Source organism: Bos indicus x Bos taurus, chromosome 2 (assembly GCF_003369695.1).
Source record: "Bos indicus x Bos taurus breed Angus x Brahman F1 hybrid chromosome 2, Bos_hybrid_MaternalHap_v2.0, whole genome shotgun sequence".
Classification (NCBI taxonomy): domain Eukaryota; kingdom Metazoa; phylum Chordata; class Mammalia; order Artiodactyla; family Bovidae; genus Bos; species Bos indicus x Bos taurus.
This window is the reverse complement of record NC_040077.1, coordinates 71,513,863-71,535,341: the sequence shown is the minus strand read 5'-3', so window position 1 is coordinate 71,535,341 and position 21,479 is coordinate 71,513,863. Positions and strand designations below refer to the sequence as shown.

The 21,479-nt window shown below is 37.4% G+C and overlaps 1 protein-coding gene across 4 annotated transcripts in view; it reads right to left on the bottom strand.

Moving 5' to 3' along the window:
* The window catches only part of PTPN4 (protein tyrosine phosphatase, non-receptor type 4), a 190,748-nt gene that overhangs the window by 128,743 nt on the left and 40,526 nt on the right, over nucleotides 1–21,479 (bottom strand). For 2 of the 4 annotated variants that reach the window (XM_027562478.1, XM_027562489.1), the window contains exon 3: nucleotides 10,318–10,347. The exons of the other annotated variants lie outside the window; for them this stretch is intronic. In XM_027562478.1, coding sequence (XP_027418279.1) covers nucleotides 10,318–10,347 — 30 coding nt within the window. The remainder of the gene's footprint in view (nucleotides 1–10,317; nucleotides 10,348–21,479) is intronic. 4 annotated transcript variants of the gene reach the window in all.

Genomic DNA, 21,479 nt, shown 5'->3' with positions numbered 1-21,479 from the left:
AAAATGGGTATCGAAGCTGGGTTTTGAACAGGCAGAGCAACAGGAGATAAATTGCCAACATTCACAAGATCATGGAGAAAGCAAGAGAATTTCAGAAAAATATCTACTTTCATTTCATTGCCTACTACGCTAAAGCTGAGCACTGAAGAATTGATGCTTTTGAACTGTGGTGTTGGAGAAGACTCTTGAGAGTCCCTTGGACTGCAAGGAGATCCAACCAGTCCATTCTAAAGGAGATCAGTCCTGAGTGTTCTTTGGAAAGAATGATGCTAAAGCTGAAACTCCAGTACTTGGGCCACCTCATGCGAAGAGCTGACTCACTGGAAAAGACTCTGATGCTGGGAGGGATTGGGGGCACGAGGAAAAGGGGACGACAGAGGATGAGATGGCTGGACGGCATCACCAACTCGATGGACGTGAGTTTGAGTAAACTCTGGGAGTTGGTAATGGACAGGGAGGCCTGGCTTGCTGCGATTCATGGGGTCGCAAAGAGTCGGACACGACTGAGCAACTGAACTGAACTGAACTAAAGCCTTTGACTGAGTGGATGACAACAAATTGTGGAAAATTCTTAAAGAGATGGGAATACCAGACCACCTTACCTGCCTCCTGTGAAGCCCATATGCAGGTCAAGAAGCAATAGTTAGAATCGGACATGGAACAACTGACTGATTCAAAATTGGGAAAGGAGTATGACAAAACTGTATATTGTCATCCTGCTTATTTAACTTACTTGCAGAATACATCATGCAAAAAGGCAGGCTGGACGAATCACAAGCTAGAATCAAGACACCCAGGAGCAGTATCAACAACCTCAGATATGTAGATGATACTACTCTAATGGCAGAAAGTAAAGAGGAACTAAAGAACCTCTTGATGAGCATGAAAGAGGAGAGTAAAAACGCTGGCTTGAAACTCAGCATTAAAAAAGCAAGTATCATGGCATCCAGGTCCATAACTCCAGGGCAAATAGAAGGGGGAAAAGTAGAAGCAGTGACAGATTTCATTTTCTTGAGCTCCAAAGCCATTGCAGATGGTGACTGCAACCATGAAATTAAAAGACGCTTTGCTCCTTGGAAGAAAAGCTATGACTAACCTAGACAGCGTATTAAAAAGCAGAGAGACTACTTTGCCAACAAATGTCTGAATAGACAAAGCTATGGTTTTTCCAGTAGTCATGTACGGATGTGAAAGCTGGACCATAAAGAAGGCTGAGCACCAAAGAATTGATGCTTTCAAATGGTGGTGCTGCAGAAGACTCCTGAGAGTCCTCTGGACTATAAGAAGATCAAAGCAGTCAATGCTAAAGGAAATTAACCCTGAATATTCACTGGAAGGACTGATGCCGAAGTTGAAGCTCCAATACTTTGGCCACCTGATGTGAAGAGCAGACTCACTGGCAAAGACTCTGATGCTAGAAAAGATTGAAGGCAAAAGAAGAGGGCAGCAGAGGATGAGATGGTTAGATAGCATCACTTACTCAGTGGACATGAATTTAAGCAAATTCCAGGAGATAGGGTAGGACAGAGGAGCCTGGTATGTTGTAGTTCATGGGGTTGCAGAGTCAGACAGGACTTAGCAACTGAACAACAATAGATGAAGGGTAAATAATGACATTCTCAGGAAAAACAAAAAGTTAAAGTAATTTATCATCAATAGACTACCACTAAAAGAATGCCTAAAAGAAGCTCTCTAGCCAGAAAGGAAATAATAACATGAAGAAATGCAGAAAAATAAAAAAGCAATGACTAGGAGAAACTGAGAAATACATAAAAGCCTATCCTCTTCAGTATTAAATTATGTTTGATGGTTAAAGCAAAACATTTAACTTTATCTGATATGCTCCCAAATGTACAGAAAAAAAAACCTAGACAATTATAAAGGGGGGGAAGGTAAAAGTACACCTAAAGGGAGATAAGTCTTCTACACTCCACTCAAGGTGGTAAAATGGTATTACCAATATTCTATGATAATTTATATATGTAAAATGTAGTAACAAGAGCAACCACCACCAAAAACAAACAAAAAAACCTACCCAGAGATACTAAAAAATATTGAAATAAAAAAAATGAAAATTCTTTTGAATGCTCACATAATCCATTAGAAAGGCAGGAAAAAGAAATGAAAAACATAAAAAACAGAAAGCAAGTAAAAAATGGCAAACTTAAACTCTAACATAATAATTATAGGAAAGTACACGGTCTAAATACACTAATTAAAAGGCAGAGATTTATACTAACATATAGCTGATTTACAATGTTATGTTAATTTCGTATGTATTTATTTAATATTATTTTCCATTATGGTCTATCACAGGATGTTGAATATAGCTCTCTATGCTATACAGCAGGACCTTGTTTATCCTAAAAGGCAGAGATTGACAAAGTAGGGGAAAAACCATAATCCAACTACATACTACCTAAAAGAAATTTACTTCAAATATAATATCAATAACATATATGTAAGCAAATGGACAGAAAATTTCAAATACTGTTTTGTTTCTTATCCCTTTTGAAAGGAAAGGGATAAGAAAAAGATATATCCTATAAACATTAATTTTAAAAAGTAGGTTTGAGAGAAAGTAACTTTACCAAGGGTAAAAAAGACATTAAAAAATATTTCTACACAAAAGAATATAGTTGGAAAATTAATGAACCAAGAATTAAAAGAATGAGAAGAAAATTAGAAAAAATTAAAGGCAAAAGTATAACTAAAGATGTCAACAATTAAGTAATTGCTAGAATTATTAAACAGAAAATTAGCAAGAATATAGAACTCAATGATACATCAACAAACAGGATCTGACATTTAAAGGACATGCTACTCAACAACAGAATACCCATTCATTTCAAGTGTCTATGGTCATAAAACAAACCTTACCAAATTGAAAACTGGTATCATACAGAGCATGTTCTATAATCGTAATTAATTGAAAATAGAAAACTGCAGAGAGATAAGAAGAAAAATTTAGAAACTAATCACCTGGTGGGGGGTAGGGGGCAAGGGCGGGGACACAGTTCCAAATAATCTATGGGATAAAGAAGATTCAGGAAAATTTAAGGAAAAAAAAGGGATAGATCTCACACATCAGTAGTCTAAGGTCTAAGCTCCCTCCTAATAAAAACCAGAAAAAGAGCAAAATAAACAGAAGGAAGGGAGTAATACAGGTAAGAGCAGAAATCTATAGGAAAACTGGATATCTACCTGCAAAAGAAGGAAACTGAACCCCTATTAAAAAAAATGAACTCCAAATGAATCAAGCCCTAAAATTAATAGCTAGAACTATAAAAGTCTTACAGAAAAAATATCTTTGTGATCATAGACCAGGGAATGATATTTTAGATATGATACCACAAGCACATGTGATAAACGAAAAAAGGATAAATTAGAATTCATCAAAGAGTAAAACTTGTGCTTTGAAGGATACCATCAAGCAAGTGAAAAGACAACTTATGGACTGATATTTGCAAATGGTGTATCTAATAAGTAATCTGAATCAGAATATAAAAAGAATTCTTGTAATTCAACAATAAAAGGCAAATAATTACAAAATGGGCAAGGGGTTTGAACAGACATTCTTCCAAAGAGAGCAAATATTATATAGTTCTACTTTTCTGAGATATTTAGAACAGGTAAAATCATAAAATTTGGGGAGCAGGGAAAATAGGGAGTTATTGCGTAATATTTACAAAATTTTAGTTTGGAGTGATGAAAAAGTTTTAGAATAGACAGTGATTGTAATGACTGAACAACTGTGTGAATGTAATTGATGCCACTTAACTACATGTAAAAATGGTGAAATTAGTAATAAATTTTGTTTTGTATGTACAACAGTGAAAAATTAATGTGAACACACAAAAATATACCTCCAAATCCACTGAATTATACACTTAAAAAGGATGAACTGTACATTTTAAATGTAAATTATATCTCAATAAAAATATTAAAAAATACACAGCATAAAAAGCTGAAAGGTCCTATAAGAATAAACTGATAAATCCTGATTTTAGCAAAGGGGAACCAAATTACTGACAAACTACAGAGTGAGGTTAAGAGCTAGAAACCTAAATGACCAATAATTATATGGAAGAATGATACAAATATAAATAACAAAAACATCAAAATGAAGTGGTGATAGTGAACATTCTTGTTTCCAGTCTACAGGCAGAAATTTTCAGTATTTCATTTCTAGGTATAATGTTTGCTTTAGGGTATTTGTAAATACTCTTCATAAGTTAACAGAAATTCTTCTCTATTTCCACTGCACTAAGTTTTTGTTTGTTTTTAATACACTGAAGAAAAGATTATATGGTTTTTCCCCTTTATTTTACATCTCACATTCTTTGAACAAACCTAACCTGGTATTAACACATTTATATGAGTGAGTGTGTGTGTGTGTGTGTATTACAGATTTAATTTGCTAATAATCTGTTTGGAAATTTTATAATTCTTGTTCACAAAAAACTGGTCTATAATATTTCTTTTTTGTATAATGATATTATTAGCTGTTAGTATGAAGGTTATGCTGGTCATCATAAAATGAGTTATGCATCCTCCTATTCTCTGGAAGAGCTGTGAGAATAACATTATTTTCAAACGTTTGAAAATTCATTAGTAGAAGAAAAAGTCACAAAGAGATACTACAACACTAGCATCAGAATGGCCAAAATATGTTATATACTAAGTGTTGATGAGGATGTAGAACAAATGTAAATCTCATAAACTGCTGGTGAAAATATACGTACATATAAGCAATTCAGAAAACTTTCATAACACTTGATTCAGCATTTCCACCCTTAGATATCTGTTCAACAGAACTATGTGTATGCTCAGTCGCTTCAGTTGTGTCCAACTCTGTAACCCTATGGAATGCAGCCTACCAGGCAACTCTGTCCATGGGGTTTTTCTGGCAAAGAATACTGGAGTGGGTTGCCATGCCCTCCTCCAGGGGACCTTCCCATCCTAGCAAATGAACCCACGTCTCTAGCACTGCAGGCAGATTTTTTACTGCTGAGCCGCTAGGGAAGTATATATTGATATATACATCAATATACACATGTATAAGACTTGTTTAGAGCTGCAGTATTCATAGAAACCCCAAAACTATAAAGAAACCAAGGGTAAATTTGATAAATTTTGATATACTCATGCAAGAACGTCTCACTATCCATTGCTAATACGGTAAACACACCGCAAAAGAATTTTTTTGAAGTATTAATATATCTCATGTTTCAGTGGCTTGACTAAGCCTAGCTTCAGTTCTCACTTTTGACTGCAGTTAGATGGCAGTGATTAGAGTCCTTGAAGTTTGACTGGACCTGACACACAAGATAGCTCACTGGTGTAGCTGACAACCAATGTGGACTGCTGGCTGGACAATCAGCTGTGGTTGTTAACCAAAGAACCTATGTACACAGTCTCTCCATATGGGATGGACTTCTTACAGAATGACAACTAGGAGTCTGAGCTGAACTGTTCCAGAGTGAGTGTCCTAAGAGACCCAACTAGAAGGTGGAAGGAAGACTTCTTACTTTACTAGGCGTCACAAAGACCAAGCTTCAGGGGAGAGGGACTCTGCATGGGTGTTAGTAGCAGAGGTGTGGAGGGAGGCCACCTTTGGAGACTAGCTACCACAAATGTAATACTATACAGCAATGAAGAAACAAAGAAATGTTTGCATTGAGCCATACGTGAAACTGTTAATATTATGACCTATATAAATAACAATTATACAGTTTATTCTAATAATGTTAAAAAGACAAGCAAAACTCATCTATGGTGATAGATGAAGTAGAATGCTAACTACTTTAGGCAAGGAACACATACTAAAAAGGAGAAAGTACAGCTATCCTTCTACTGGAGTGGGTAGCCTATCCTTTCTCCAGCGGATCTTCCCAACCCAGGAATTGAACCGGGGTCTCCTACATTGCAGGCAGATTCTTTACCAACTGAGCTATGAGGGAAGCCCCTATCCTTCTAAGATACTGGTAATATTCTTCATCTTGAGCTAATGGTGGTTTCACAAAGTATTATGCTTTGCAATTCTTATCAATCTTATGTTTATTTATTTATTTTTGGCCATGCTGTGCAGCATGTGGGATCTTAGTTCCCCAATCACAGGTAGAACTCATATCCCCTGCATAGGAAGCACAGAGTCTTAACAACTGGACTGCCAGAGAAGTCCCAATCTTACATATATTTAAGATTTGATTTCTACTGTATGCATACTATACTTCAAATAAAAAGTTACTTTCACCCAAAATCTACTATCAAAACCCTCAATGAAATACCAGCTCATAATCATTTAAACTGGTAAAAGTTTTCTGTTTAACCAAGGAAAACTAGCAAGTAAATGGGAACTCTCATTTACTGATGATGCACACAAAACTTGCAATTTTACTCTTTGCATATTAGAAACTCCCTACTTCAAAATTAATACTGGGAACATTCTACCTTCCCATTTTGCCTTCTTTTAAAGCTGAACTCAAATCGATTTTTTCACAGGAAGAAGACAGATTTGTACATTGATCTGTCTTAATTTAGCCACTTTTATTTATAGAGCATGATTAATATACAAATATACAAAGCAAACTATCAACTTAGGAAGAAAATATTTGTGTATGGGGGTGCGAAGGGGATAAAACTAAATGTTTTAACTCTTTCAACTTTCAAAAGTAAAAACTCCTAACTGGCAGAAAACTGCAACTAATAGAAGATTCTTTTAAAAATTAATTTATTCATCAAAAAATATTTATTGAACACTAACTTTATAGAGTACAGTTTCTCAACCAATCTTGGCATTGTTGACAATTTTTTTCAGATAAATCTCCATGCAGGGAGTAAAGGTATGGGGGAACCGTTCTGTGTATTTTAGGATTTTACACAGCATTCCTGGTTTCTACCCACTAGATGCCAGTAGCTTGCATGGACTTTAACAACCAGGAATGTTATGACATTGCCAACTCAGTCCTATTTCAATATCCCTGCTGTAGAGGTATATTCACAGTTCTGCAGAGGGGCACAAAACCTCCTGCTAGAGATTACCCTAGTAAAATATAGATTACTTTCTCATTCAGTTTTAGAAAAACACTAAACAGAAAATTCTACTCTATGAGTGATAGCAACGAGAAGTATAATACAGCTGGGATTTAACATGGATTTTGATTTTGTCCCATTGAGTATATTCAATGAACAAACAGGAAAATGTGCTCTATAAATAATGGCTAATAATAGAATGTTAATGAGGCCACGGCAGTCTCCATCCCTCCCAACTGTTTCTCTGCAAGGCTAGAGACTACATGCATCAGTAACCATCTTGTGTTCACATTTAAAATACAGACTCTTGAGCCCCAGTGGATCTATGAAATTGAGGTGTGGGGGCAGCAATGTGAACTTCCAGTAAGTCTTCCTTAAGATCTCACCATTAAATCCTTACAAAATATAAAAATGTTAGAAAAACAGCACAAGAGACTACTTATTTCCAATCTTTCATGATCACACTTTTTTTTGGCTGTGCTATAGATCTTCCTTGAGGTGCATGAGCTTCTCTTTGTTGTGAAGCATGGGCACTAGAGCTCAGTAGTTGTGGTGCATGGCCTGAGTTACCCAGAGGTATATGGAATCTTAGTTTCCTGCTCAGGGATAGAACCCACATCCCCAGGATTGGAAGGTAGATTCTTAACCACTGAACCACCAGGGAAGTTCCCATGACCACATTGGTTCAGTTCAGTTCAGTCATTCAGTCGTGTCTGACTCTTTGCGACCCCATGAATCAAGCACAACAGGCCTCCCTGTCCATCACCAACTCCCGGAGTTCACTCAAACTCACATCCATCAAGTCGGTGATGCCATCAAACCATCTCATCCTCTGTCGTCCCCTTCTCCTCCTGCCCTCAATCCCTCCCAGCATCAGAGTCTTTTCCAATGAGTCAACTCTTCGCATGAGGTGGCTGAAGTATTAAAGTTCCAGCCCCAGCATCAGTCCTTCCAAAGAACACCCAGGACTGATCTCCTTTAGAATGGACTGGTTGGATCTCCTTGCAGTCCAAGGGACTCTCAAGAGTCTTCTCCAACACCACAGTTCAAAAGCATCAATTCTTTGGCGCTCAGTCTTCTTCACAGTCCAACTCTCACATCCATACATGACCATAGGAAAAACCATAGCCTTGACTAGATGGACCTTTGTTGGCAAAGTAATGTCTCTGCTATGTCTAGAATATGCTATCTAGGTTGGTCATAACTTTCCTTCCAAGGAGTAAGCATCTTTTAATTTCATGGCTGCAGTCATCATCTGCAGTGATTTTGGAGCCCAAAAAATAAAGTCTGACACTGTTTCCACTGTTTCCCCATCTATTTCCCATGAAGTGATGGGACCAGATGCCATGATCTTCGTTTTCTGAATGTTGAGCTTTAAGCCAACTTTTTCACTTTCCTCTTTCACTTTCATCAAGAGGCTTTTTAGTTCCTCTTCACTTTCTGCCATAAGGGTGGTGTCATCTGCATATCTGAGGTTATTGACATTTCTCCTGGCAATCTTGATTCCAGCTTGTGCTTCTTCCAGACCACATTGGTAATACGTTTCAAATTGGTGTCACTGACCACAAATTTAAATATACAAAGAAGCAATAGACTGTTCAATTGATAGCAGATAGTATGAAAAATAAAACACTAGTGTGAACAAAGTCCAGGATTCTAGCCTCAGTTCTGTCACTTAACAGCATGTATTTATGAGCAAGGCACAAAACCCCTGGGTTTGAAGTCTCTATTTGTAAAAACGAAAAAATTGCTGTACCACATTAATATTGATATAAAGAACCAAATACAGATATGAAAGCTCTGAGGAAATAGCACAGCACCTATATGAAAGATTAGTATCACTGGACAGATATGAATACAAAGGTACAACTGAGAGACAGATTCCAGTACAATTATCCAATGCACTACTAACTAGGATACATTAAAAAAAACCTGTTTCTGCAGAAACATATCCAAAATACTAAAGGAAGGGTTGTGAGCAACTGCCAAAGATAAACTTACTTTAGTATACTGTAGCTAAAAAAAGATTTATCTTTAAATTTTGGTGTAGACCAATATGACATAAGCATACCAGAGGCTGCTTTTCCCACTGATTACAGCTAAGACTCCAGATAAGATTACAGAGAGCAGTTATATGAGAAATCCAAGCAGCAAATTATAGAAAGCCATATATTATAGAGAAAAAAAAATTACAGATTGAAGTATGATGAGTTTTCTGTTACCTTTTTTTTTAACTTTCTGTCCCTCTACTGTGACTCCAAGGTGGGTTACACTGAAGAACAGCACAGCAGGCATAGGTAGCAAGAGAGACAAGGGAAATGCTATTTTCTGGTAAGAAGACCAGAAAATGAGCTCTATCAACTGGAGTGGGTTGGGGGAGGGGAGGGAAGGCTGTCCACTGCCCCAGTGCTAGCCCCAGTCCTGGAACTCTCCACACAAAAAGAGCAGAATACACTTTCAAGTGTACATGTAACATTCACCAAAATATGCCATAAACCTTACCAAATTTAAAATAAACCTTATAAAAGCAAACATTATCAAATTCAAGAGAACTAAAGTCATATAAAGTATGTTTAGTAGCCATAAAAGAATTAAAATAGAAATTAGTAAGAGAAAGATATTTGAAAAATCTTCAAATATCTGAAAACTAATATACATGTAAACAACCCATAGAGCAAAGAGAAAGTCTTATGGGAAATTAGTAACTATTTTGAACTGAACTGAATATGCAGAAAAATGACATTTGACACTTTGTAGGATACAGCTAAATCAGTGCTTTGAGATGTTTACATTAAAAAACAAAAAATATCTTAAATCAATAATGTATCCTTATACCCTGCTCTGTGAAGATTCCACATGCTGCAGGGCAACTAAGCCCATACACCACAACTACTGAGCCCATGCTCCACAACAAGAAAAACTACCACAATGAGAAGCCCACACAACGCAACCAGAGAGTAGCCCCCACTCACCTTAACTAGAGAAAGCCTTTGCGCAACAACTAAGATATAGCACAGCCAAAAATAAATAAATAAAAGATATACAGACAGCAAATGCACATAGAAAAAGATGTTGTACATCATATGGCATTAGGCAGATGCAAGTTAAAACAGTAAGATACCACAACACATCAATAAAACTGACAAAATCCGTAACACTGAGAACACCAAATGCTGGATGGGGAGCAACAGAAATTCTCTTTCAAGGCTTATGGGAATGCAAAATGGAACAGCCACTTTGGAAGACACTTCAGCAGTTTCTTACAAAAAGAAAGACTCTCACCATAAGATCCAGAATCACGCTCCTTGGTACCTGCCCAAAGAGAACAGAAATGTATGTCTACACAAAAACCCACACACAATGATTACAGCAGGTTTATTCACAGTTGCCACAACTTGGAAGCAACAAGATCCCCTTCAGTAGGTGAAGAGATTAAACTGAGTATTGATACATTCAAAAAACAGAATGAACAATCAACAATAATAACCCAGCACTAAAAAGAAATGAGCTATCAAGCCATGAAAAGATGAAAAAAACTTTAAGTACATATTATTAAGTGAAAGAAGTCTATCTGAAAAGGCTACATACTGTATAATTCCAAGTGTATGACATTCTGGAAAATGCAAAACTATGAAGAGGGTAAAAAGCTCAGTGGTTACAGGGCTTATAGGAGAGGAAATGGGCTGAACAAACAGAGCACAGAAGATTTGGGGGGCAGTGAAATTACTCTGTATGATACTTTAAACGGTGAATACATGTCATTTTACATATGCTTAAACCCACAGAACGCACAATATCAAGAGTCAACCCTAATGCAAACTATGGACTTACAGTAATAATGTGTACATCATCATGTATACCACTCTGGTGGGGAGATTGAAAATGGGGGAGGCCACGCATGTGTGAGAGCAGGGATATATGGGAAATCCCTGTACTTTCTGCCCAATTTTGCTGTGAATCTAAGACTGCTCCAAAAAAGGTCTTCTAAAAAATGTTTAGGCTTACTATAAATGTGATAACTGAACATGTGTTTACCTTTGCTTCTTCCTGAAAAACTCATTATATTGAAGGGAAAAAATAAGACAGACATGGGCTTTTTCTCAACCAGAGAAAGCAGCAACAAAGACACAGTGCAGCCAAAAATAAAATAAATAAAAGTAAAAAAAAAAGGATAGGCATTGAAAACATAAACATCACAAAGACACAGCAGAGAGTAGACATCAGTTAAAGAAATATGAACACGTTTATAAAAATGAGAGCATAAGGCAGAGATGGTAGAGCTAAACACCAAATACCAGAGATAGAAGGATCCAACAAAAAGGAAGTCAAAGGCATGCAAAAGCTTGGAAATTGAAGGCATGTGTATCAGAAAAGGCGAGAAGAAAGCATGAGGCTAAAATCTGGAAGAAAAGTGGTAAAAAAAAAATTTTGTCAGGAACTGTAACATCCCTCAACTTCCAACTCCATTTGCTAAAGCTAAGTGACTATACAATTCCCGAGACATTCCAAGATAAACACAAGTGGCTGCAAACCTAGGGACACTGGGCATAGTGGAGGATAGGGAGGAGTGTCATAATGGGAACCAGTGGATTTTGTGAATAATCTACATGAACCTTCAAAACAAGATGATAGCAATGGGTGACTCTAGTTATACACCAAGTGTATAGAGCAACCAAGCCAAAAAGGGGCATAACAGAAGGCTCTTAGTTTTCTCCAAGAAGGTGAATTTAACAGAATATCTGACACAAAGAACATATTAAGAGAAGATTCAGACAACTATTAGAGAGTCTGTATATATTATTAATTAATAATATATACAGGAATCTAAGAGGGGAGAGAGAGAGAAAGGAAAAGGTAGTAAGGTAAGAAAGAAGGAAGGAGGGAGGGAGAGACGAAGAGAAACGACAAGTACCAACTGTGAAAACCAAGAAGTTTAGTACAAAAGAAAAGGATAATGTGCTATGTGGCTCAACTATGAACAGCATTTTCATAGACATAATACTACCTACTGAATACTAACAAACACATTATAAAAGTCAATTATATTGATAAAATGAGAAGGGTTAGGGGTAAAGAATCAAATTCTCATCTTTTTAAATGGGGAATCAATATATGATGCCTAAAACTGAAAAATTAAGTATTAGTAACACAAACATGGTATTTAGAGATATATAAGCAAGTATCAAAAGAATCTACTGAAAAGATTAAGCTGGTTGTTTCAGAGGTGGCACTAGTGGTAAATAATCCGTCTGCCAAAGCAGGAGACGTAAGAGATTCAGGATCAATCCCTGAGTCAGGAAGATCCCCTGGAGGAGGGCATGGTAACCCACTCCAGTATTCTGACCTGGAGAATCCCATGGACAAAGGAGCCTGGTGGGCTACCGTCCATAGGGTCAAAAAGAGTTGGACACAACTGAAGCAACTCAGCACACACTCAAGCAGGCACACTGTAAGGACAAGGGCAGATGACTGCTACTTTGTAACATAGAGATAGGACTTGTAACAGAGGTAGGACTAGCTAACTCTTTAAATACAAATGGAAAAGGAAAAAAACGAAAGAAAGAAAATTAATCATACTTTTAAAAAGATGCAATGAATAATTCTAGAAGAACAAAATATCATGTAACCATACTACACTACATGGCTTAGCAGTGAATTAACTTACATAGTCACAAAAAGGTAATCAATGAAGCTAATTAAGGGAGAAAGCACTAACTGCTTCTGTCATATCCATTTTCTATTATTTCTTTTAAATAAAATTTCAATATTGTTTGAGATAGCAACAGAACATAAAATACCCAATGTGCCGACCAAATGAGGGCCTGTGACTAAATTTAGGTCAATAAAGTATAACTAGAAGCTACAGGGTATAACTTTTAAGCAAAGTTTCTTAAGACTGGGAAAGAAATTGGCACATATGCCCTTTTTGATTCTCCATCCTTCCCCTCTCCACCCTCCATCACCCCTCCCCTCCTGCCCTACTTGCCTGAAAACTGACATTATTGCTAGAGGTCTAATAACTATCTTGGATCATGAAGCGATCTTATGTACAGCAATGCTCTCAGCAAAGTGAAGGAAAAACAGGGAGCCTGGTTCCCTGATAACCATGAAATTGCTATCCCATTCCTTGGACTGTCAGTCTCTAGAATTCTATGTGAGAAGAAAATGAACGTCACTCATTTATGTTACTGCTATTTCCAGTTTCTTTTACTAGAGCCAAATGCAATTCTAAACAGAGATTTAACTAAAAATTATGACCTAAGAATTTTAGGAGAGGGAGTGAGGGCGTAAAATGTACTAATATGAAATTCTCATCCCACGTAATAGGTAGTCAATAGCTAATGCCCCAAACAGAAAATATAAACCAGCATAGAAAACTAGTAGCGAATGTGTAAAGGAAATCTCCAAACCTATTTGAAAGCTAGTACTGAAAGAAAAGGGAGGGCGTGTTTCATTAGGCTTTTACAGTTTGATTTATCTTCTTGGCTTTTAAAAAACTATTTAGTATTTATTATACACTATTATTTAGATAAAAATCCCTCTGTCCAAGGGATTTTTAAGGCAATAATACTGGAGTGGGCTGCCATTTCCTTCTCCAGGGGATCTTCCTGACCCATGGATCAAACCCAGGCCTCCTATATTGCAGGCAGTCTCCTGCATTGCAAGTGGATTCTTTACCAACTGAGCCAACTGTTATTTAGATAGGAATTAACAACCAAAATATTAAGTACTGAACAATTTAATTAACCACTACAAAAATACAGCACTAATGTACAGTGAAGAAACAACCTTTTCCAAAGAGAGATCTGGCCTTTGTCCTCAGCTACTGAAGGAGGTGATCTCTAGGCCTCCAGAATGCCCTACCTGATAGGGCTGTCTTTGTCTGGCCTGGGGACTTTGGTCAATGGACAATATGATTTATGATGGAGGCTTTGGACCACATCACATCAGTTCTGATTTCAGAGGAATGGAGATTAAGGGTATTAGCCTGACCTCTGCGAAAGGACAGAGACTGGATAACTCACACAAGAAGTACGTTACTGAGTCCCAGTAAAAAGTTTGGACCCAAAGGCTCAGGGCAGCTTCACTGGCTGGAAATGCTCTGAGTGTAAGTGCCACACGCAGTGACCAGGAAGTGGCAATGTCATTCTTGACTCCACAGGGAGAGGAGGATTAGAAGAACCTCTCCATTCAGACTCCTTCTGACTTTGGAGTTCTTTGGATTGGTTTTCATTTGTATCCATTCCCTGTAGTAAGCCATAACATATAAGTATTAAAGCTTGCAATGAGTTTTGTTGAGCCCATCTAACATATAAGTATTAAAGCTTGTGATGAGTTCTGTTGAGTCCATCTAACAAATTATTGCAACTCAGGGTGACTTTAAGAATCTCCCAGAACTTCCCTGGTGGTCTAGTGGTTAAGAATCTGCCTTGCAATTAAAAAAAAAAAAAAAGAATTTGCCTTGCAATACAGGGGACGTGAGTTTGATCCCTGGTCAGGGAAGTAAGATCCCACATGCTGAGAAGCAACTAAGCCTGCATGCCGCAGCTGGAGAGTCTGTGTGCCGCTGTAGCAAAAAGATCCCGTGTATGCAACTAAGACCTGACACAGCCAAGTAAATATATAAATATTTTTAAAATAAAATAAAATGAGGAATAATCTTAGAGATATTAAAAAAAAAAGAATCTCCCAAGCTTGCAACTGCTGTCGGAAGTGCAGGCACTTTGGGGATCACTGTGCCCTCCTCTGAGCTGTGCCTTGGCTAACTCTGAGCAAATAAGGAAGAACAAGAGAAGAGAAAACAAAGGAAAAGGGTGAGGACGGTGTCATATTTCTAGAGCATCTACTAGAATCTTTATTGGGTGCATGATACACATTCATTTAACCCTGACAACCCTAGTATTAAAGATAGTCTTTCTACTTCAAATATAAGGAAATTATATATAAAAGTCAACTTAGTGGAACGATGCCACGGAGCAAGTACTCAGTATGTCCAGGATACAACTCCAGTCTTTGGGATTCCCAGGCCTGTGCACTTTTCCTTGTAATACAGCATACCACAATGCTTCCTGTAACAATTCATACAGGGCTTAGGATCTTAATTTTGACATCACTATATGCTTAAATGATCTGTCTGTGATAGTCCAATACCTAGAATCCAGGACCAGATTTATGTAGTATGTTCTTTGTAGAACTATCATAGTTCCCACCCAAGTTATTTTTGATGAAGGAAAATAAAAGTCACCTCATAGCAATTCAAAGTAAAGTGATATCAAAAGAATACATAGTGAATCCAAAGTTGTAAATTAATCGAATACTAAATTTGAGTACCTACCTAGTCAATGTAATTAAGGGCCTTATCTCCTCCAGATTTCCTTATCGTGGGAAAAAAGTTAAACAACTGCAAAAGAAACAGCAAAAACTATACACTTTCAAGTTTAGTTTACACAAATCAAAGGAAGCATCAAAAGGGAGTATATGCACATTCAGAAAAATGTCTGTCATAACAGTACTACTAATTCCTCATATGTTACAGCTGTTGCTTTTCTTTGTGGAAACTAAACAAACTGTTACATTAAAAATTACGTGTAGAATTCAAAAGATGAACAAAAAAGTCAAAAAATCAGCTATTAGGAAAAATATTTAAGAGGAAGACATATTACTATACTGAATTCCCAAACAGGAGGAGAAAAGAGTTTCAGGATAAGTAAAAGTTTTTGAAAGTGATCAATTTTGCTGCATGTGTACATGCAATGCACTCCCAGTGTTGTTTTATTTTAAACTTTTGGAAGCAAAATTATTTTAAGTCTTTTTTAATTAAAAATAATGTTAAATAAAGGCAAAGACTCCAATAAGGCTAAACAGATGCTATCTCTAATATAAAACCAAATTTCTAATATACAAATATTTAACTACCTAACCTCCTAAATGGGTACAAAGCCGAAAAGGAATTTCCTTTCTATAGTACAGTACTCAGGAGACTCCAACCACAAGCACCAACATCAGCCTCTGTGCAAAAGGTCACACTGGGCTTCCTCTGGGGGAATGTTGGCTCCAAAAAGGACTCAAGACAGAATTTCCCAGGGAAGGTGCTCTCACAGGTATCATAGGCCGTGGGGCCTCAGAGAGTCCTGTAGCTCTCTTATGTGACAAAAAACTCCATCTCTTTCTGTGGTCACCAGCACCACTCCAAAGAATACTGACAGGTTGTTTGCTAATTCTAGTAGAGAAACAAAGCTATGACATATATCTTTTTCCAAAGAACAGGTCACATCTGAGAAGGGCATGCCATTCAACTTCAAAAGAGACACACATAGAACAAGAGGAAGAAAGCAGACTCCCAGCTAACCACTGAGGTTCATCAAATTAATCTTGGCAACCAGTGCCTAGACAGACAGTCCTTACATGCAGTACAATATAAAAACTCCATATGATGGCAAAAACACTTAAATGACTATTCCCTCAAAGAATATTAAACAAGCCATACAGTAGTGCATACCAGCCCTGTATTCCATGCACACTGTGAATATGGCAGTTAAGAGACAAACTATGGGTTAAAATATTAATAAATTGTTTTAAAGATGCTGGACATGTAAATGACAAACACAAAATTGTTAAATAATCATTAAGAATTGATCAGCCAAAGAAAGTTTCTCTGATGCTGAGCCCAGCTCATCTAGGGTTAAGGTGTACCTTAAATGTGGCAAATAATTTGTGAGTTGAAATATTCTAAAAGAGCAAGCTGTTGGCTCACCTGGTTAGGGCCACATTCTTTGGAAAGCAAGTGCCATTTTATTTCTTAAAATTAATTAATTTTAGTTATTTATTTTTGGCTGCACTGTGTCTTCGTTGCTGCGTGCAGGCTTTCTCTATTTGTAGCGAGCAGGGGCTACTCTTTGTTGTGGTACTTAAGTTTCTCATTGCGGTGGCTTCTCCTGTTCTGGAGCACAGGCTCTAGATGCATGGGCTTAGTAGTTGTGGTGCATGGGCTTAGCTGCTCCACAGACATGGGATCTTCCTGGACCAGTGATCAAATCCATGTCCCCTGCACTGGCAGGCAGATTCTTAACCACTGGGCCAACAGAATGTCCTAGTATCATTTTATACCCTTTCCCAAATCTATGTATCTTAGAATGACCTGATTTTGTAAGATGCACATATTTACCATTGTACACTGAGATCCAAGTCCTTCTATTTGGCTCAAGTAAACAACGAATGAAGGAACAGAGAAAGCAGTATGTTCAGTTCAGTCGCTCAATCATGTCCAATTCTTTGTGACCCCATAAACCGCAGCACACCAGGCCTCCCTGTCCATCACCAACTCCAGGAGTTTACTCAAACTCATGCCCATTGAGTCGGTGATGCCATCCAACCATCTCATCCTCTGTGGTCCCCTTCTCCTCCTGCCTTCAATCTTCCCCAGCATCAGGGTCTTTTCCAATAAGTCAATTCTTTGCATCAGGTGGCCAAAGTATTGGAGTCTCAGCTTCAGCATCAGTCCTTCCAATGAATATTCAGGACTGATTTCCTTTAGGATGGACTGGTTGGATCTCCTTGCAGTCCTAGGGATTCTCAAGAGTCTTCTTCAACACCACAGTTCAAAAGCATCAATTCTTCGGCACTCAGCTTTCTTTACAGTCCAACTCTCACATCCATACATGACTACTGGAAAAATCATAGCTTTGACTAGACGGAACTTTGTTGGCAAAGTAATGTCTCTGCTTTGTAATATGCTGTCTAGGTTGGTCATAACTTTCCTTCCAAGGAGCAAGAGTTTTTTAATTTCATGGCTGCAGTCACCATCTTCAGTGATTTTGAAGCCCCCAAAAATAAAGTCTGTCACTGTTTCCACTGTTTCGCCATCAATTTGCCATGAAGTGATAGGACCAGATGCCATGATCTTAGTTTTCTGAATGTTGAGTTTTAAGCCAGCATTTTCACTCTCCTCTTTCATTTTCATCAAGAGGCTCTTTAGTTCTTCTTTACTTTCTGCCATACTGGTGGTGTCATCTGCATATCTGAGGTTATTGATATTTCTCCCAGCAATCTTGATTGCTATATTGTCTTGACAGCAGTATGTTAAGTGTTCTCAAATCAAAGTCCACTATTATGAGATATAGTTCCCATTTCAAAACAATCAGAATTCTGGTCTTGTCGTGATGGAGCAGCTAGTGTTAGAATACCCTTCTGCTATAAACCATCTACAGAAACTGGATCAAATATGGAGAAACAGAGAGAATACTATTTGTAAGCATTAGATGACAACCAACACAACACTATTATCCTAGATAGAAGAGATCCAGATTAATCAAATTCTACATTCACACTAGCTTTCTCCTTAATGGCATTTTCCAAATTATGATATAGAGAAACAGAGCCTAAGCAGAGTAGCTGTCTTGCTGGGATGAAAAAAGTTTGGGACTGCTAAGATAGCTAGATTGGGGTGGGGGCAGGTTATTAGAGGAAAGAGTGGGGGAAAAAAGCTATAGAAATCTATATAAAAATCCCCTCCAGGTCCTCATCTGCCTCCTAGACTGCACACACGCAGGGTGAGGCTCCTAGAGGCCTAAGAGAGAACAGCTGTTAGGAGGTTGTTAGCTAAATGAAAATTTAAAAGGTTGCACACTTCCAAAGAAATGGAGCTCAGCCTTCATCAGAGAAGAAGAACCTTGATGAACAGCCCAGCATTGAGCTGAGACTCTAGACAACCCACGCCCAAATTCTGAAAGAAAACAAAGTTAAAACAGATCTGTCTTACTTACCAACAGCTAAAACTAAGTTTCCACAGGATCAAAGTAGTCCACTACCAATTTAACTGGCTGTCAAAATAAAATTCAATACTATTTAGAGGAAGATAACACTCCAGAGCTTCTACACTAGGGCTGAATAGGGGTCAGCAAACCTTTCTCATAAGAGGCCAGCAGGTAGATATGTTCAGGCTTTGAGGGCCATAAATAATCTCTGTTGCTCATTCTCTTTAAAAATGTAAAACCCATTCTTAGCTTCATGGGCCACATAATAATTGTCCCTAGACTGGATTTAGCCCAGTGGTCAATCTGCTATCTGGTGCTCCACATTATGGTTTCCCAGGTGGCACAGTGGTAAAGAATCTGCCTGCCAATGCAGGAGATGCAAGAGATGGAGTTCAATCCCTGGGCTGGGAAGATCTCCTGGAGTAGGAAATGGCAACCCACACCAGTACTCTTGCCTGGAAAATTCCATGGACAGAGGAGCCTGGAGGGCTACAATGTATGTGGCTGCAAAGAGTTGGACACAGCTGAGTACACGCGCGTGCACACACAAACACACTCTACATTACCCTCACAATATCAATCATATAGATGAAGCAGGGAAAGTGACTAATAATCAAGAGACAAAGCAGTCAACAAAAATACACAGACTTATGAGGGATCTATATGTTGGCCTCAGTCAGTAAGGGCTTCAAAAAAATTATGATTAACATATGGACAACAGAGGCAGAATAGACAAAATATATTAAAATATGAAATACCTCAAAAGAGAGTTATAATCTATAAAAATGATCATGTAGACATTCTCAAACTGCAGAATACAGTATGTGAAACAGGAATTGGTTGGATGGTTTTAACAGCAGAATAACCACAGCAAAAAATGAAATCAGCATATTCAAGAACAAGTTAGTAGCTATTCAAAACACAGAAAGAAATTATTAAACAACAAAACAGAACATATGTCAGATGTGGGATGTAGTCAAACAGTCTAACAGATGTAACTAGAGTCAAGAAGGAGAGAAGTAAAAATGGGCCAGAAGCAATATTTAAATCTGTAAAGAATAAGAAATTTTCAAATTTTATAAGGTTATCAACCTATGGATTCAAGAAACTCAGTGAATACCAAGCAAGGCAAATGCACAAACACAAAACCATATCTATGTATATTATAGACAAGAGACTAGAATCAAAAATAAAGTGAGAGAACTCAAAAACAGAGGAAGAAAGGACTTATGTCTCATCCTGCTTGAAAACAATAATAAAAAATTACTTCTCGAGGGAAACTATGAAAGCCAATGAAATGATACCTTTAAACTACAAAGAAAAAAGCCTATCAATGTAGAATTCTATACCCAGAAAAATTATCCTCCAAAATAAGGAGTAACTAAATGCATTTTCAGACAAACAAAAAGTTGAAAGACTGTTATTAATAGACTCTATTTCAAAAAATAATAAAAGAGATTCTTTAGGAAGGGAAAGATTCTAAATAAAAGCACGGATATATAAGAAGTGAATAGATGCAAATAGTGTAAATATAAACACTATATTTATATAGTGTTTATATTTATTAACAGAATATTGACAGTTTAAAGTGATGTCTTATAGGGCTGGCTTCTTATGAGAAAGGTTTGCTGACCCCTATTTAACCCTAGTGTAGAAGCTCTGGAGTATTATCTTCCTCTAAATAGTATTGGATTTTATTCTGACAGCCAGTTAAATTGGTAGTGGACCACTTTGATCCAATGCTCAGTCCTGCCTCTCTCTTTGCAATCCCATGGACTATAGCCTACCAGGTTCCTCTGTCCACAGAATTCTTCAGGCAAGAATACTGGAGTGGGTTGCCATTTCCTTCTTCAGGGGATCTTCCTGACCCAGGGTTCAAACCCAGGTCTCCTGCCTTGCAGGCAGATTCTTTACTGTCTGAGCCAACGGGGAAGCCCGAAAACACGAGGAGGAAGCCCCAAAACATATGAAGAGAATGGTAAACATAAGAATGATAGCAAAAAAAAAAAAAAACAGGACACAAGTAAATAGATTCAAAATGCTTTAAGTTTTTCCACTTGGGGTAAACATGGTGTAAGTACAGTTGACCCTTGAACAACCTGGGGATTAGGAGTACAGATACTCTGCATAGTAGAGAATTTGTGTGTAACAGTCTCCATATCCGTGATTCCATATCCATGGAATTCCATATCCATATCCATATCCATGATTGCAGTGTTAACCAAATGTGAATTGTGTAGTACTGCAGTATGCATTCATTAAAAATATCCATGTACAAGTGGAACCACACATTTCAAACATGTTATGTTAAAGAGTCAACTGTATAAATAAAGGTAGGCTTTTGTAAGTTGACAAACTTTGCAATTTCTAAGGGAATAACTGAAAGCATAACATTAAAAGGTTAACCAAAAATTAACCCAGCAAAGATAAAATGGAGTAAGAAATACTTAACACAAGAATCTTTCTTGCTGAGGGAAGTATTTGGTATCTAATCTCTGCATGGTAGTTCCACAGATACATACAGAGATAAGCATTCATTGAGTTGTAAAGATCTGTGCACCACACTGTATAACATGTATTATACATATTATAATAAATAAACAAGAAAATTATACATTATTTCTAAAGTAGAGGGCACTAAGTTACAGAATCTTTCTAAATAGAATCCATCATATTCACCAAAAATTTAAT